Below are 17,367 nucleotides of genomic sequence, written 5' to 3'. Positions count from 1 at the left end.
TATTTAGGTATTCAGCGGCAGACTTTCTGGGACAATAGCAAACTGAGGCCATGGCCGCAGTTCCAGGTTTGGGAGCAGGGGCAGCGGCGGGCGGTGAGGACTTTACAGGCACAGGAGCAAAGGCCCAAAGGCAGAGATGAGCTTATGTTTTCGTGAGCAGAGAAGAGCCAGGTGTGGCTAGAGGTTATAAAGGAAAGTGGGATAAACTGACATGAAGAGACAGGCAGAAAGGAAGATCATTCACAGCCTTTTAAAATGTTTTTTTTTCTTGGTATCTATCTACAATTACCTTAAGAACATTGTATTTATTTGGCTTCCCTCTTCACCAAGTACCCCGCACAAACCCCATTAGGGTCACTGTCCATCAGCTTAGTAACATGCTGTAGAATCACTGCTTGTCTTCTGTGTGTAGCCTAGCCATCCCTGTGCCGCCCCACATTATACATGCTTATCATAATGCCCCCTTTCTTTTTCCCTGCCTTTACCCTCCCTTCCCACCCGTCTTCCTCAGTCCCTTTCTCTTTGGTGACTGGTAGTCCATTCATGGGTTCTGTGATTCTGCTGCTGTTTTGTTCCTTCAGTATTTCCTTTGCTCTTATACTCCCGAGATGAGTGAAATCATTTGGTACTTGTCTTTCTCCGCCTCGTTTATTTCACTGAGCATACCCCCCCTAGCTCCAACCATGTTGTTGCAAATGGTAGGATTCATTTTCTTCTTATGGCTGAATTATATTCCATTTGCATACATTCATCTACTGTTGGACACGTAGGTTGTTTCCATTTCTTGGCTGTTGTAAGTAGTGCTGCGATAAACATAGGGGTACATGTGTCTTTTTCAAAATTAGGCTGCTGTATTCTCAGGGTAAATTCCTAGGAGCGCTATTCCTGGGTCAAATGGTATTTCTGTTTTGAGCTTTTTGAGGAACCTCCACATTGCTTTCCACAATGCTTGAACGAATTTACATTCCCACCAACAGTGTAGGAGGGTTCCCCTCTCTCCACAACCTTGCCAACATTTGTTGTGGTTTGTCTTTTCGATGGTAGCGATCCTTACTGGTGTGAGGTGATATCTCACTGTGGTTTTAATTTTCATTTCTCTGATGACAAGTGGTGTGGTGCATCTTTTCATGTATCTGTTGGCCACCTGAATTTCTTCTTTGGAGAACTCCCTGTTCAGCTCCCCTGCCCACATTTTTATTGGAATATTTGCACTGTGTTTGTTGAGGTGTGTTAGCTCTTGATATATTTTGGATGTCAACCCTTTATTGGATCTGTCATTTATGAATATATTCTCCCATGCTGTAGGATGCCCTTTTCTTCTGTTGATGGTGCCCTTACCTGTACAGAAGCTCTTAAGCTTAACATAGTCCCATTTGTTCATTTTTCCTTTCTTTCCCTGAAGAGATATGTTCACGAAGAAGTCGCTCTTGTTTATGACCAAGATATTTTCGCCTGTGTTTCTCTAAGAGGTTTATGGTTTCTTGGCTTACATTCGGGGGTTCGATCAGTTTTGAACATACTTTTGTGTATGTGGTTAGACAATGATCCATGTTTGCTCCTTTTTTGCAGCCATCACCTCCGGCTTTGGAGCTGTGACCCAGCACACCAGCTGTGGGACCAGTACATCCGGGTTTGGCAGCACCATCTCAGCGCCCTTCACATCTATGGTGTCAGCAGGCCCCACTGGCAGTGGCGGACTTGGGACAGGCGTGCCTGCCCCCCACAGCAGCCCTACCACCGGGGCACTTGGCTTTGGGTCAGGGCGGAGTGGGAGAACTGGTCCCAAGAACCCCTTTTGGGGAGCCTTAAAACCGAGCTCCCTGGGTGCAGCTGGCCAGAGCACACCAACTGCTTTCCATGTGGCCAGCACGCCTCAGAACACTCCTGGGTTTGGAGGTGAGTTTTGGAATGGGTTCGGTCTGCAGTGCCAGGCGCTGTCTTAAGTGCTGACACAGTCTCCGCTTTCGGAGCCGTATGCTTTGGTGAAGATTTAGACGTTATCACCAAAGTTATCTGTGAACAGCTTCAGGTAGCAGTGTAACTCATCACCGGAGGAGCTATTTAGGTATTCAGCGGCATCCTTTCTGGGACAATAGCAAACTGAGGCCATGGCCGCAGTTCCAGGTTTGGGAGCAGGGGCAGCGGCGGGCGGTGAGGACTTTACAGGCACAGGAGCAAAGGCCCAAAGGCAGAGATGAGCTTATGTTTTCGTGAGCAGAGAAGAGCCAGGTGTGGCTAGAGGTTATAAAGGAAAGTGGGATAAACTGACATGAAGAGACAGGCAGAAAGGAAGATCATTCACAGCCTTTCAAAATGTTTTTTTTTCTTGGTATCTATCTACAATTACCTTAAGAGCATTGTATTTATTTGGCTTCCCTCTTCACCAAGTACCCCGCACAAACCCCATTAGGGTCACTGTCCATCAGCTTAGTAACATGCTGTAGAATCACTGCTTGTCTTCTGTGTGTAGCCTAGCCATCCCCGTGCCGCCCCACATTATACATGCTAGTCATAATGCCCCCTTTCTTTTTCCCTGCCTTTACCCTCCCTTCCCACCCGTCTTCCTCAGTCCCTTTCTCTTTGGTGACTGGTAGTCCATTCTTGGGTTCTGTGATTCTGCTGCTGTTTTGTTCCTTCAGTTTTTCCTTTGCTCTTATACTCCCGAGATGAGTGAAATCATTTGGTACTTGTCTTTCTCCGCCTCGTTTATTTCACTGAGCATACCCCCCCTAGCTCCAACCATGTTGTTGCAAATGGTAGAATTCATTTTCTTCTTATGGCTGAATTATATTCCATTTGCATACATTCATCTACTGTTGGACACGTAGGTTGTTTCCATTTCTTGGCTGTTGTAAGTAGTGGTGCGATAAACATAGGGGTACATGTGTCTTTTTCAAAATTAGGCTGCTGTATTCTCAGGGTAAATTCCTAGGAGCGCTATTCCTGGGTCAAATGGTATTTCTGTTTTGAGCTTTTTGAGGAACCTCCACATTGCTTTCCACAATGCTTGAACGAATTTACATTCCCACCAACAGTGTAGGAGGGTTCCCCTCTCTCCACAACCTTGCCAACATTTGTTGTGGTTTGTCTTTTCGATGGTGGCGATCCTTACTGGTGTGAGGTGATATCTCACTGTGGTTTTAATTTTCATTTCTCTGATGACAAGTGGTGTGTTGCATCTTTTCATGTATCTGTTGGCCACCTGAATTTCTTCTTTGGAGAACTCCCTGTTCAGCTCCCCTGCCCACATTTTTATTGGAATATTTGCACTTTGTTTGTTGAGGTGTGTTAGCTCTTGATATATTTTGGATGTCAACCCTTTATTGGATCTGTCATTTATGAATATATTCTCCCATGCTGTAGGATGCCCTTTTCTTCTGTTGATGGTGCCCTTACCTGTACAGAAGCTCTTAAGCTTGACATAGTCCCATTTGTTCATTTTTCCTTTCTTTCCCTGGAGAGATATGTTCACGAAGAAGTCGCTCTTGTTTATGTCCAAGATATTTTCGCCTGTCTTTCTCTAAGAGGTTTATGGTTTCTTGGCTTACATTCGGGGTTTCGATCAGTGTTGAATATACTTTTGTGTATGGGGTTAGACAATGATCCATGTTTGCTCCTTTTTGGCAGCCATCACCTCCGGCTTTGGAGCTGTGACCCAGCCCACCAGCTGTGGGACCAGTACATCCGGGTTTGGCAGCACCATCTCAGCGCCCTTCACATCTATGGTGTCAGCAGGCCCCACTGGCAGTGGCGGACTTGGGACAGGCGTGCCTGCCCCCCACAGCAGCCCTACCACCGGGGCACTTGGCTTTGGGTCAGGGCGGAGTGGGAGAACTGGTCCCAAGAACCCCTTTTGGGGAGCCTTAAAACCGAGCTCCCTGGGTGCAGCTGGCCAGAGCACACCAACTGCTTTCCATGTGGCCAGCACGCCTCAGAACACTCCTGGGTTTGGAGGTGAGTTTTGGAATGGGTTCGGTCTGCAGTGCCAGGCGCTGTCTTAAGTGCTGACACAGTCTCCGCTTTCGGAGCCGTATGCTGTGGTAAAGATTTAGACGTTATCACCAAAGTTATCTGTGAACAGCTTCAGGTAGCAGTGTAACTCATCACCGGAAGAGCTATTTAGGTATTCAGCGGCAGCCTTTCTGGGACAATAGCAAACTGAGGCCATGGCCGCAGTTCCAGGTTTGGGAGCAGGGGCAGCGGCGGGCGGTGAGGACTTTACAGGCACAGGAGCAAAGGCCCAAAGGCAGAGATGAGCTTATGTTTTCGTGAGCAGAGAAGAGCCAGGTGTGGCTAGAGGTTATAAAGGAAAGTGGGATAAACTGACATGAAGAGACAGGCAGAAAGGAAGATCATTCACAGCCTTTCAAAATGTTTTTTTTTCTTGGTATCTATCTACAATTACCTTAAGAGCATTGTATTTATTTGGCTTCCCTCTTCACCAAGTACCCCGCACAAACCCCATTAGGGTCACTGTCCATCAGCTTAGTAACATGCTGTAGAATCACTGCTTGTCTTCTGTGTGTAGCCTAGCCATCCCCGTGCCGCCCCACATTATACATGCTAGTCATAATGCCCCCTTTCTTTTTCCCTGCCCTTACCCACCCTTCACACCCGTCTTCCTCAGTCCCTTTCTCTTTCGTGACTGTTAGTCCATTCTTGGGTTCTGTGATTCTGCTGCTGTTTTGTTCCTTCAGTTTTTCCTTTGCTCTTATACTCCCGAGATGAGTGAAATCATTTGGTACTTGTCTTTCTCCGCCTCGTTTATTTCACTGAGCATACCCCCCCTAGCTCCAACCATGTTGTTGCAAATGGTAGGATTCATTTTCTTCTTATGGCTGAATTATATTCCATTTGCATACATTCATCCACTGTTGGACACGTAGGTTGTTTCCATTTCTTGGCTGTTGTAAGTAGTGCTGCGATAAACATAGAGGTACATGTGTCTTTTTCAAAATTAGGCTGCTGTATTCTCAGGGTAAATTCCTAGGAGCGCTATTCCTGGGTCAAATGGTATTTCTGTTTTGAGCTTTTTGAGGAACCTCCATATTGCTTTCCACAATGCTTGAACGAATTTACATTCCCACCAACAGTGTAGGAGGGTTCCCCTCTCTCCACAACCTTGCCAACATTTGTTGTGGTTTGTCTTTTCGATGGTGGCGATCCTTACTGGTGTGAGGTGATATCTCACTGTGGTTTTAATTTTCATTTCTCTGATGACAAGTGGTGTGGTGCATCTTTTCATGTGTCTGTTGGCCACCTGAATTTCTTCTTTGGAGAACTCCCTGTTCAGCTCCCCTGCCCACATTTTTATTGGAATATTTGCACTTTGTTTGTTGAGTTGTGTTAGCTCTTGATATATTTTGGATGTCAACCCTTTATTGGATCTGTCATTTATGAATATATTCTCCCATGCTGTAGGATGCCCTTTTCTTCTGTTGATGGTGCCCTTACCTGTACAGAAGCTCTTTAGCTTGACATAGTCCCATTTGTTCATTTTTCCATTCTTTCCCTGGAGAGATATGTTCACGAAGAAGTCGCTCTTGTTTATGTCCAAGATATTTTCGCCTGTCTTTCTCTAAGAGGTTTATGGTTTCTTGGCTTACATTCGGGGGTTCGATCAGTTTTGAATATACTTTCGTTTATGGGGTTAGACAATGATCCAGGTTTGCTCCTTTTTTGCAGCCATCACCTCCGGCTTTGGAGCTGTGACCCAGCACACCAGCTGTGGGACCAGTACATCCGGGTTTGGCAGCACCATCTCAGCGCCCTTCACATCTATGGTGTCAGCAGGCCCCACTGGCAGTGGGAGCTTTGGGACAAGCGTGCCTGCCCCCCACAGCAGCCCTACCACCGGGGCACTTGGCTTTGGGTCAGGGCGGAGTGGGAGAACTGGTCCCAAGAACCCCTTTTGGGGAGCCTTAAAACCGAGCTCCCTGGGTGCAGCTGGCCAGAGCACACCAACTGCTTTCCATGTGGCCAGCACGCCTCAGAACACTCCTGGGTTTGCAGGTGAGATTTGCAATGGGCTCGGTCTGCAGTGCCAGGTGCCTTCTTTAGTGCTGACACAGTCTCCGCTTTCGGAGCCGTATGCTGTGCTGAAGATTTAGATGTTATCACAAAAGTTATCTGTGAATAGTGTCAGGTAGCAGTGTAACTCATAACCGGAGGAGCTATTTAGGTATTCAGCGGTAGCCTTTCTGCGACAATAGGAAACTGAGGCCATGGCCGCAATTTCAGAGTCTGTACGAGGGACCTCAGCTGGGGTTGAAGACTTTGCAGGCACAGGAACATAGGCGCGAAGAAGAGACCAAGTTGTATTTTCATGAGCAGAGAAGAGCCAGTGTGGCTAGAGGTTTTAAATAAGGAGATGGGATAATATGACATTAAGAAACAGGCAGAAAGGGAGATCATTCACGGATTTTTAAAATGGCTGTTTTTGTTTTTTGGTATCAATCTACAATTACCGTAAGAACATTATGTTTATTTGGCCCCGCCCTTCTCCATGTACCCTGCCCAGTCCCCATTAGAGTCACTGCCCATCGGCATAGTAACATGCTGTAGAATCATTGCTTATCTTCTGTGTGTAGCCTAGCCCTCCCCGTGCGCCCGCACATTATACATGCTAATCATAATGACCCCTTTTTTTTTCCCTGCCCTTACCCTCCCTTCCCACCCATCCTCCTCAGTCTCTTTCTCTTTGGTAACTGTTAGACCATTCTCGGGTTCTGTGATTCTGCTGCTGTTTTGTTCCTTCAGTTTTTCCTTTGCTCTTATACTCCCGAGATGAGTGAAATCACTTGGTACTTGTCTTTCTCCGCCTCGTTTATTTCCCTGAGCATAATCCCCCCTAGCTCCAACCATGTTGTTTCAAATGGTAAGATTCATTTTCTTCTTATGGCTGAATTATATTCCATTGTGTATATGTACCAAATCTGTTTTATCCATTTGTCTACTGATGGACACTTAGTTTGTTTCCATTTCTTGGCTGTTTTGAATAGTGATGCGATAACTATAGGGGTGCATCTGTCTTTTTTCAAACTGGGCAACTGTATTCTTAGGGTAAATTCCTTGGTGTGGAATTCCTTGGTCAAATCGTATTTCTATTTTGACCTTTTTGAGGAACCTCCATATTGCTTTTCACAATGGTTGAACGAATTTACATTCCCACCAACAGGGTAGGAGGGTTCCCCTTTCTCCACAACCTCGCCAATATTTGTTGTTGTTTGTGTTTTGTATGGCGGCGATGCTTCCTGGTGTGAGCTGATATCTCATTGTGGTCTTAATTGGCATTTCTCTGTTGACAGGCGATATTACACATGATTTCATGTGTCTACTGGCCATCTGAATTTCTTCTTTGGAAAACTGTTTAACTCCCATGCCCATTTTTTCATTGGATTATTTTCTTTTTGTTGTGCTCTGTTAGCTCATTATATATTTTCTATGTCGAACCTTAATCAGATCTGTCATTTATGAATATATTCTTCCATTCTGTAGGATGTCCTTTTATTCTTTTGATGGTGTTCTTTACTTTACAGAAGCTTTTAAACTTGAAATAGTCCCATTTGTTCCTTTTTCCTTTTTTTTTTCCCTTGCCTGGTGAGGTACGTTCATGAAGAAGTTGCTCATGTTTATGTCCAAGAGATTTTTGCCTGTCTTTGTCTAAGAGTTTTCTGGTTTCATGGATTACATTCAGGTCTTTGATCCATTTCAAATTTACTTTTGTGTATGGGGTTAGACAATGATCCATGTTTCCTTCTTTTTTGCAGCCATCACCTCGGCCTTTGCAGCTATGACTCTGACCACCAGCAGTGGGAGCAGTAGGTCAGTGGTCGGCAGTACTTCTTTATCACCCATCACGTCCAGGGTGTCAGCAGGTCCCGCTGGCAGTGGGGGTTTTGTGATCAGCATGGCTGCCCCCGACAGCAACTCCACCACTGGGTCATTCGGATTTGGGTCAGGATGGAGTCGGAGAACTGGTCTCAAGAACCCTTTCTGGGGCGCCTTGAATCAGAACTCCCTGGGTGCAGCTGGCCAGAGCACACCCACTCCCATCCACGTGGCCAGCACACCTCAGGACACGTCTGGGATTGCAGGTGAGATTTGGAATGGGCTCAGTCTGCTGTGCCAATCGCTGTTTTAAGTGCTGACACAGTCTCTGCTTTTGGAGCTGTACTGTGTGTTGAAGATTTAGATGTTATCACAGAAGTTATCCATAAACAGCACCAGGTAGCAGTGTAACTCAAGACTGAAGGAGCTATTTAGGTAGACAGCGGCAGCCTTTTAGAGACAGTAGAATGCTGAGTCCATGGCCACTGTTCCAGAGTTGGGAGCAGGGACAGTGGCTGGGGTGAGAACCTTGTAGGCACAGGAGCAAAGGCCCAAAGGCAGAGATGAGCTTATGTTTCCATGAGCAGGCAAGAGCCAGGTGTGGCTACAGGTTTAAAAAGGAAAGTGAGATAAAATGACATTAAGAGACAGGCAGAAAGGAAGATCATTCACAGCCTTTAAAAAACACTTTTTAAATTGTTATCAATCTACAATTACCTTAAGAACATTATGTTTATTTGGCTTCCCCCTTCACCAAGTAACCCACACAAACTCCATCAGAGTCACTGTCCATCAGCGTAGTAACATGCTGTAGAATCACTACTTATCTTCTGTGTGTAGCCTAGCCCTCCCCGTGCCCCCATGTTATACATGCTAAGCATAATGCCCCCTTTCTTTTTCTCTGCCCTTATCCCTCTGTTCCCATCCATCCTCCTCAGTTCCTTTCCTTTTGTAACTGTTAGTCCATTCTTGGATTCTGTGATTCTGCTGCTGTTTTGTTCCTTCAGTTTTTCCTTTGTTCTTATACTCCTCAGATGAGTGAAATCATTTGGTACTTGTATTTCTCCACCTGGCTTATTTCACTGAGCACAATACCCTGTAGTTCCATCCATGTTGTTGCAAATGGTAGGTCTTGTTTTCTTATTATGGCTGAATAATATTCCAGTGTGCATATGTATCACATCTTTTTTATCCATTCATCTACTGATGGACACTTAGGTTGTTTCCATTTCTTGGCTGTTGTAAATAGTGCTGTGATAAACATAGGGGTGCATCTGTCTTTTTCAAAATATAGGGGTGCTGTATTCTTAGAGTAAATTCCTAGGAGTGGAATTCCTTGTTCAAATGGTATTTCTATTTTGAGCTTTTTGAGGAACCTCCATTATGCTTTTCACAATGGTTGAACGAATTTACATTCCCACCAACAGTGTAGTAAGGTTCCCCTTTCACCACAACCTCTCCAACATTTGTTGTTGTTTGTCTTTTGGATGGCGGTGATCCTTCCTGTTGTGAGGTGATATCTCATTGTGGTTTTAATTTTCATTTCTCTGATGACAAGTGATGTGGCGCATCTCTTCATTTGTCTATTGGCCATCGAATTTTCTTCTTTGGAGAACTGTCTGTTCAGCTCCCCTCCCCACGTTTTAATTGCATTATTTGCTTTTTGTTTGTTGAGCTGTGTTAGCTCTTTATATATTTTGGATGTCAACTCTTTATCAGATCTGTCATTTATGAATATATTCTCCCATACTGTAGGATGTCCTTTTCTTATGTTGTTGGTGTTCTTTACTGTTCAGAAGCTTTTAAGCTTGATATAGTACCATTTGTTCATTTTTGCTTTTGTTTCCCTTGCCTGGGGAGATAGGTTCATGAAGATGTCACTCATGTTTATGTCCAAGAGATTTTTGCCTGTTTTTGTCTAAGAGTTTTATGGTTTCATGACTTACATTCAGGTGTCTGATCCATTTCAAATTTACTTTTTTGTATGGGGTTAGACAATGATCCATGTTTCCTCTTTTTTTGCAGCCATCACCTCGGCCTTTGCAGCTATGACCCTGACCACCAGCAGCGGGACCAGTACAACAGGGTTTGGCAGCACCATCTCAGTGCCCTCCAGGTCCAGGGTGTGAGAAGGTCCCGCTGGCAGTGGGGGCTTTAGGATGAGCATGGCGGCCCCGCGACAGCAGCTCCACCACTGGGACATTCAGCTTTGGGTTAGGACGGAGTGGGAGAACTGGTCTCAAGAACCCTTTCTGGGGAGCCTTGAATCCGAACTCCCTGGGTGCAGCTGGCCAGAGCACACCCTCTCCCTTCCACGTGGCCAGCCCACCTCAGAACACGTCTGGGTTTGCAGGTGAGATTCGGAATGGGCTTGGGCTGCAGTGCCAGGCACTGTCTTAAGTGCTGATACAGTCTCTGCTTTCGGAGCCGTATGCTGTGGTGAAGATTTAGATGTTACCACAGAAGTTATCTGTGAACAGTGTCAGGCAGCAGTGTAACTCATAAACTGGAGGAGCTATTTAGGTAGACAGTGGCAGCCTTTCTGAGACAATAGCAAACTGAGGCCATGGCCGCGTTTCTGGAGTTGGGACAACGGACAGCGGCTCGGGGTGAGTACGTTACTGGCACAGGAGCAAAAGCCCGAAGGCAGAGATGAGCTTATGTTTTCATGAGTAGAGAAGAGCCAGGTGTGGCGAGAGGTTATAAAGGGAAGTGGAATAAAATGACATTAAAAGACAGGCAGAAAGGAAGATCATTCATGTCCTTTTAAAATGTTTTTTTTTTTTTTTGGTATCTATGTACAATTACCTTAAGAACATTATGTTTATTTGGCTCCCCTCTTCACCAACTACCCCGCACAAACCCCGTTAGAGTCACTGTCCATCAGCATAGTAACATGCTGTAGAATCACTGCTTGTCTTCTCTGTGTAGCTTAGCCCTCCCCATGCCCCCCCGCATTATACATGCTAATCATAATGCCCCCTTTCGTTTTCCCTGCCCTTATCCCTCCCTTCCCACTCATCCTCCTCAGTCCCTTTCCCTTTGGTAACTGTTAGTCCATTCTTGTTTTCTGTGTTTTTGCTGCTGTTTTGTTCCTTCAGTTTTTCCTTTGCTCTTATACTCCCGAGATGAGTGAAATCATTTGGTACTTGTCTTTCTCCGCCTCGTTTATTTCACTGATCATAAGTCCCTTGAGCTCCATCCATGTTGTTGCAAATGGTAGGATTTGTTTTCTTATAGCTGAATTATATTCCATTGTGTATATGTACCAAATCTGTTTTATCCATTTGTCTACTGATGGACACTTAGTTTGTTTCCATTTCTTGGCTGTTTTGAATAGTGATGCAATAAATATAGGGGTGCATCTGTCTTTTTTCAAACTGGGCAACTGTATTCTTAGGGTAAATTCCTTGGTGTGGAATTCCTGGGTCAAATCGTATTTCTATTTTGACCTTTTTGAGGAACCTCCATATTGCTTTTCACAATGATTGAACGAATTTACATTCCCACCAACAGTGTAGGAGGGTTCCCTTTCTCCACAACCTCGCCAACATTTGTTGTTGTTTGTGTTTTGTATGGCGGTGATCCTTCCTGGTGTGAGCTCATATCTCACTGTGGTCTTAATTGGCATTTCTCTGATGACAAGCGATATGATGCATGATTTCATGTGTCTACTGGCCATCTGAACTTCTTCTTTGGAGAACTGTCTGTTTAGCTCCCATGCCCGTTTTTTTTTTTTTTTTGTAGATATGTATTTTTTATTGACGGGTAGTTGACACAGTATTACATTAGTTTCAGGTGTACAACACAGTGATTCAACATTTATATACATGATAATTCTAGCTGGCAACTATCACCATACAAAGTTGTTACAATATTTTGTCTATATTCCTTATGCTATACATTACATCCCAGTTACTTATTTATTTTACAATTGGAAGTGAGTACATTTTTTTTTTTGAGTGGGCATCTCTCATATTTATTGATCAAATGGTTGTTAACAACAATAAAATTCTGTATAGGGGAGTCAATGTTCAATGCACAATCATTAATCCAACCCAAGCCTAATTTTCATCAGTCTCCAATCTTCTGAAGCATAACAAACAAGTTCTTACATGAAGAACAAATTCTTACATAGTGAATAAGTTACATGGTGAACAGTACAAGGGCAGTCATCACAGGAACTTTCGGTTTTGCTCATGCATTATGAACTATAAACAATCAGTTCAAATATGAATATTCGTTTGATTTTTATACTTGATTTATATGTGGATACCACATTTCTCTCTTTATTATATTTATTTTTAATAAAATGCTGAAGTGGTAGGTAGATGCAAGGTAAAGGTAGAAAACATAGTTTAGTGTTGTAAGAGAGCAAATGTAGATGATCAGGTGTGCCTGTAGACTATGTGTTAATCCAATCTAGACAAGAGCAATAAAACATCCACATATGCAGAAGATTTCTCTCAGAACAGGGGGGGTCCCGTGCCCATTTTTTAATTGGAATATTTGCTTTTTGTTTGTTGAGCTGTGTTAGCTCATTGTATATTTTGGATGTCAACCCTTAATCAGATCTGTCTTTTATGAATATATTCTCCCATACTGTAGGATGTCTTTTTGTTCTGTTGATGGTGTTCTTTACTTTACAGAAGCTTTTAAGCTTGATATAGTCCCATTTGTTCATTTTTGCTTTTGTTTCCCTTGCAATGGGGAGATACGTTCATGAAGAAGTCACTCATGTTTATGTCCAAGAGATTTTTGCCTGTCTTTGTCTAAGAGTTTTCTGGTTTCATGGCTTACATTCAGGTGTTTGATCCATTTCGAATTTACTTTTGTGTATTGGGTTAGACAATGATCCATGTCTCCTCCTTTTTTGCAGCCATCACCTCGGCCTTTGCTGCTATGACCCTGACCACCAGCAGCGGGACCAGTAGCTCAGTGTTTGGCAGTACTACCTTATCGCCCGTCATGTCCAGGGTGTCAGCAGGTCCCGCTGGCAGTGGGGGTTTTGTGGTCGGCATGGTTCCGCCCCACAGGAGCTCCACCACTGGATCATTCGTATTTGGGTCAGAACGGAGTGGTAGAACTGGTCTCAAGAACCCTTTCTGGGGAGCCTTAAAACCGAGCTCCCTGGGTGCAGCTGGCCAGAGCACACCCACTCCCTTCCACGTGGCCAGCACACCTCAGAACACGTCTGGGTTTGCAGGTGAGATTCGGAATGGGCTTGGCCTGCAGTGCCAGGCACTGTCTTAAGTGCTGACACAGTCTCTGCTTTCGAAGCTGTACTCTGTGGTGAAGATTTAGATGTTATCACAGAAGTTATTCATAAACAGCATCAGGTAGCAGTGTAACTCATGACTGGAGGAGCTATTTAATTAGTCAGTGGCAGCCTTTCTGAGACAATAGCAAACTGAGGTCATGGCTGCAGTTCCAGAGTTGGGAGCAGGGACATTGGCTGTGGCTAACTCCGTTGTAGGCACAGGAGCAAAGGCCCGAAGGCAGAGACAATGTTATATTTTCATGAGCAGAGAAGAGCCATGTGTGGCTAGAGGTTTAAACAGGAAAGTGGGATAAAATGACATTAAGAGACAGGCAGAAGTAAGATCATTCATGGCCTTTAAAAAAATTTTTTTTTTGGTATCTATCTACAATTACCTAAAAAACAGTATGTTTACTTGGCTCCCCTTCACCAAGTATCCCGCACAAACCCCATTAACATCACTGTCCATGAGCGTAGTAAGATGCTGTAGAATCACTGCTTGTCTTCTCTGTGTAGCTGAGCCCTCCCCGTGCCCCCCCACATTATGTGTGCTAATCGTAGTGCCCCGTTTCTTTTTCCCTGCCCTCATCCCTCCCTTCCCATCCATCCTCCTTAGTCCCTTTCCTGTTGGTAACTGTTAGTCCATTCTTGGGTTCTGTGATTCTGCTCCTGTTTTATTCCTTCATTTTTTCCTTTGTTCTTATACTCCCGAGATAAGTGAAATCATTTGGTACTTGTCTTTCTCTGCCTGGCTGATTTCACTGAGCATAATACCGTCTAGCTCCATCCATATTGTTGCAAATGGTAGGACTTGTTTTCTTTTTATGGCTGAATTATATTCCATTGTGCATATGTATCACATCTTTTTTATCTATTCATCTACTGATGGACACTTAGGTTGTTTCCATTTCTTGGCTGTTGTAAATAGTGCTGTGGTAAACATAGGGATGCATCTGTCTTTTTCAAACTGGGTTGCTGCATTCTTAGAGTAAATTCCTAGGAGTGGTATTCCTGGGTCTTATGGTGTTTCTATTTTCAGCTTTTTGAAAAACCTCCATATTGCTTTCCACAATGGTTGAATGAATTTACATTCCCACCAACAGTGTAGGAGCGTTTTCCTTTCTCCACAACCTCACCAACATTTGTTGTTGTTTGTCTTTTGGATGGTGGCGAACCTTACTGGTGTGAGCTGATATCTCATTGTGGTTTTAATTTACATTTCTCTGATGACAAACAATGTGGCCCATCTTTTCATGTGTCTATCAGCCATCCGAATTTCTTCTTTGGAGAACTGTCTGTTCAGCTCCTCTCCCCATGTTTTAATTGCATTATTTGCTTTTTGTTTGTTGAGCTGTGTTAGCTCTTTATATATTTTGGATGTCAACCCTTTATCAGATCTGTCATTTATGAATAAATTCTCCTGTACTGTAGGATGTCTTTTTCTTCTGTTGATGGTGTTCTTTACTGTACAGAAGCTTTTAAGGTTGATATAGTACCATTTGTTCATTTTTGCTTTTGTTTCCCTTCCCTGGGGAGGTACGTTCATGAAGAAGTCACTCATGTTTATGTCCAAGAGGTTTTTGCCTGTTTTTGTCTAAGAGTTTTATGGTTTCATGACTTACATTCAGGTGTCTGATCCATTTCAAATTTACTTTTTTGTATGGGGTTAGACAATGATCCATGTTTCCTCCTTTTTTGCAGCCATCACCTCAGACTTTGGAGCTGTGACACAGACCACCAGCAGTGGGACCAGTAATTCAGTGTTTGGCAGCACTACCTCATCGCCCTTCACGTCTGTTGTGTCAGTGGGCCCTTCTCACAGTGGGGGCTTTGGGATGAGCGTGGCTGCCCCCCACAGCAGCTCCACCACTGGGGCGTTCGGCTTTGGGGAGGACAGAGTGGGAGCACTGGTGGCATGACCCCTTTCTGGAGTGGCTTGATTAAGAACTCTCTGGGTGCAGCTGGCCAGAGCACACCCTTTGCCTTCCACGTGGCCAGCATGCCTCAGAACACGTCTGTGTTTGCACATCAGATTTGGAATGGGCTCGCTGCCGGAGTCCAGCTCCAGCTGACGTGTGGGTCACGAAGGAAAGGACAGCGTCAGCGAGTGAGATCAATGAGGAGACAAAACACCCAATTAAAGTTGTAACATCTCCTGACATCAAGCAGCAGGGTCTTTATTTTTGTATCTTTTTACGGTTTACATAATGTTGAACATTTTTTAAAATTATGAATAATACAATCCTTTTTCTGTCAGTTTACGTAATTTCAGCTTATTACCCTTAATTAAATATCATTATTTCTTCTAATAGTAGCCATTTAACATTTAATTTTTAACTTTCCCCTAGTTAATTCATGTAAGCTACATGCTAGGTGCTAAACAGAAAATGGCGTAAGACAGCATGTGGGTTAAGCATGTAGGCTATGATTTTTACTTTAAGCATGTAAGATTATATAGACTTTTAGATATGTGTCTAAGGTATGTGTCTAAGGCTATATAAAGTTTAAGCAGGTTATATAAAATGCAAGCTATATGTCTTTTGGTTATTAAGTGTAGCTATATTATTAATTAAATCCTATCCTACACATGTGGGTTGAAACTTACATCTAAAATCTAGGGATGGTACTCCTATCACCCATTCCTTAACATTCATATGAATACAATAAAAACACCTTATTCTTTTATAATATTCATTCCACAATTTCAGATGTTTACACCTTTCCTCCTGCATCTACAGGCACCAGGGCCTTGCAGTCCTCTTTATCCTTTATATAATAACTCTAAATCTGCACTTACTACCTTACTATTAATATAGTAATATTTTATAAATTTATCATAAACTTTTATATATGGGATATTTGTCAATATAAATTTTATTTTGCTCATAAATTCTTTCTATGAGGGGGTTATCAGAGGTGTCTTCTAATATTATAAGCAACATAAGTGGGGCCCTGGGCAGTGGGGACTATTAATCTTTATTACTTTGCTGTTTCATATAAGTTTCTTGGGAGAATGGGTTTTTCCATGGCCTAGGTTCCTGTAACTCCTTCTCTGCCAATATTCTAAAGAAATCCCAGTTAGTCATGTTTGAATTGTTACAAAGGGGAGGACAAACTGCATCTAGTTTTAAGAGAGGCCTGGGCTGTTCTGCCTCACTTATTTGTGGCAGTATGCCTGGAACAGTTGGTCCCATAACACTGCTTTCATTTCCGGAATTGCTGCTTTGGTCAATATTTTGGGTTATGTTATTTACTAAAGATGAATAAATGTTAAGTACATAAGATTTCCCATATATGAGCCCAATCACCAACATCATAACTGCAAAAATAAGTGCAGGAATTAGCAGGGGCCAGCTATGAGGTTTCCTGTTTCCAGGATTCCTCCTCGTGCCTGGACCTTGTCAAACAGCATGAGCAGCATGGCCTGCACCATCTACCCCTTTTTTTATTTTTTGCAGCTAATTGAAGCATCTTCAATTTCAAATGGGTTATTCATATTCTTTTGCTCAGCAGTTGGATGAAGACTGGGAAAAGGAGTAGAAGGGAGAGTATAATTAATGCTGACATTCTGAAATTTATAAAAAAGGGAAACCAAGCAGTATGGATAGTATACGGTCACAGGGTAGCCAGGAAAGAATTAGCAACTTTAGGAGCTGTGGCTGAGGATACATGAGTTTCACTAATAGCTCTTATCTTTTTGTGTAAATCGGCCATATTTAAAGAAGTATTAGAATTATCACAAATGCCTAATTAATGATTTTTCACACTGTCCCAAGAAGTTTTGGTGGAATTATACAAGTAGGGAGTCATGCAGATTTATTATACTGACTGTAACATTTGGTGATCAAGCGGGTTTTTAAATTTTGGACTTGATTTTCTACATACAGCAGGGTTTTTTCTAAAACATTAATTCATGCCTCAATTTTTAAATTAATCTGCTCTTGTAAATATAAAGCTACTGAAACATTTTTGCTTAAAGTGTCTACGTGGTTGGGTATGTGGATTTCTTGTACTAAAGCAGTAGTGGATAATGCAAATGAGCTGATGAGTGTAATTAATGCAGTGATTCCTAATAATTAAGGCAGCTACAAACTGCTTTGGATGGCTTAAGGCATGATTAATAAACTGAAGAACTTGTATTTCTGGATCATTATACTAGGGCTCTTTTAAAACTACAGGAAGAATAACATAAGAAGGCTGATGTACAAGCATAAAAACAGTAGGACCGTAAATAGGGTCTCTTTAAGGGCATTAACTTTAGACTTTAATTTTTGGTC

At 43.2% G+C, this 17,367-nt stretch overlaps 2 protein-coding genes across 2 annotated transcripts in view; both read left to right on the top strand.

Moving 5' to 3' along the window:
* LOC130682439 (nuclear envelope pore membrane protein POM 121-like) overlaps nt 1–1,649 on the top strand; it is a gene marked incomplete at its 3' end in the record, with an annotated part of 42,528 nt that extends 40,879 nt beyond the window's left edge. The window contains exon 6 of the mRNA XM_057496799.1: nt 1,570–1,649. Within this exon, the coding sequence (XP_057352782.1) occupies nt 1,570–1,649 (80 nt within the window). The remainder of the gene's footprint in view (nt 1–1,569) is intronic.
* A 4,041-nt stretch (nt 1,650–5,690) lies between these two features.
* On the top strand, nt 5,691–15,399 carry LOC130682438 (nuclear envelope pore membrane protein POM 121C-like). The gene is made up of 4 exons (XM_057496798.1): nt 5,691–6,012; nt 7,770–8,096; nt 12,710–13,036; nt 14,792–15,399. Exons 1-4 carry the CDS (start codon nt 5,781–5,783, stop codon nt 15,007–15,009), a joined length of 1,104 nt encoding a protein of 367 aa, XP_057352781.1. The 5' UTR covers nt 5,691–5,780; the 3' UTR covers nt 15,010–15,399.
* Nucleotides 15,400–17,367: the final 1,968 nt, after the last annotated feature.

The sequence above is a fragment of the Manis pentadactyla genome, unplaced genomic scaffold, assembly GCF_030020395.1.
Source record: "Manis pentadactyla isolate mManPen7 unplaced genomic scaffold, mManPen7.hap1 scaffold_513, whole genome shotgun sequence".
Classification (NCBI taxonomy): domain Eukaryota; kingdom Metazoa; phylum Chordata; class Mammalia; order Pholidota; family Manidae; genus Manis; species Manis pentadactyla.
This window is presented reverse-complemented; position numbering and strand designations above follow the sequence as displayed.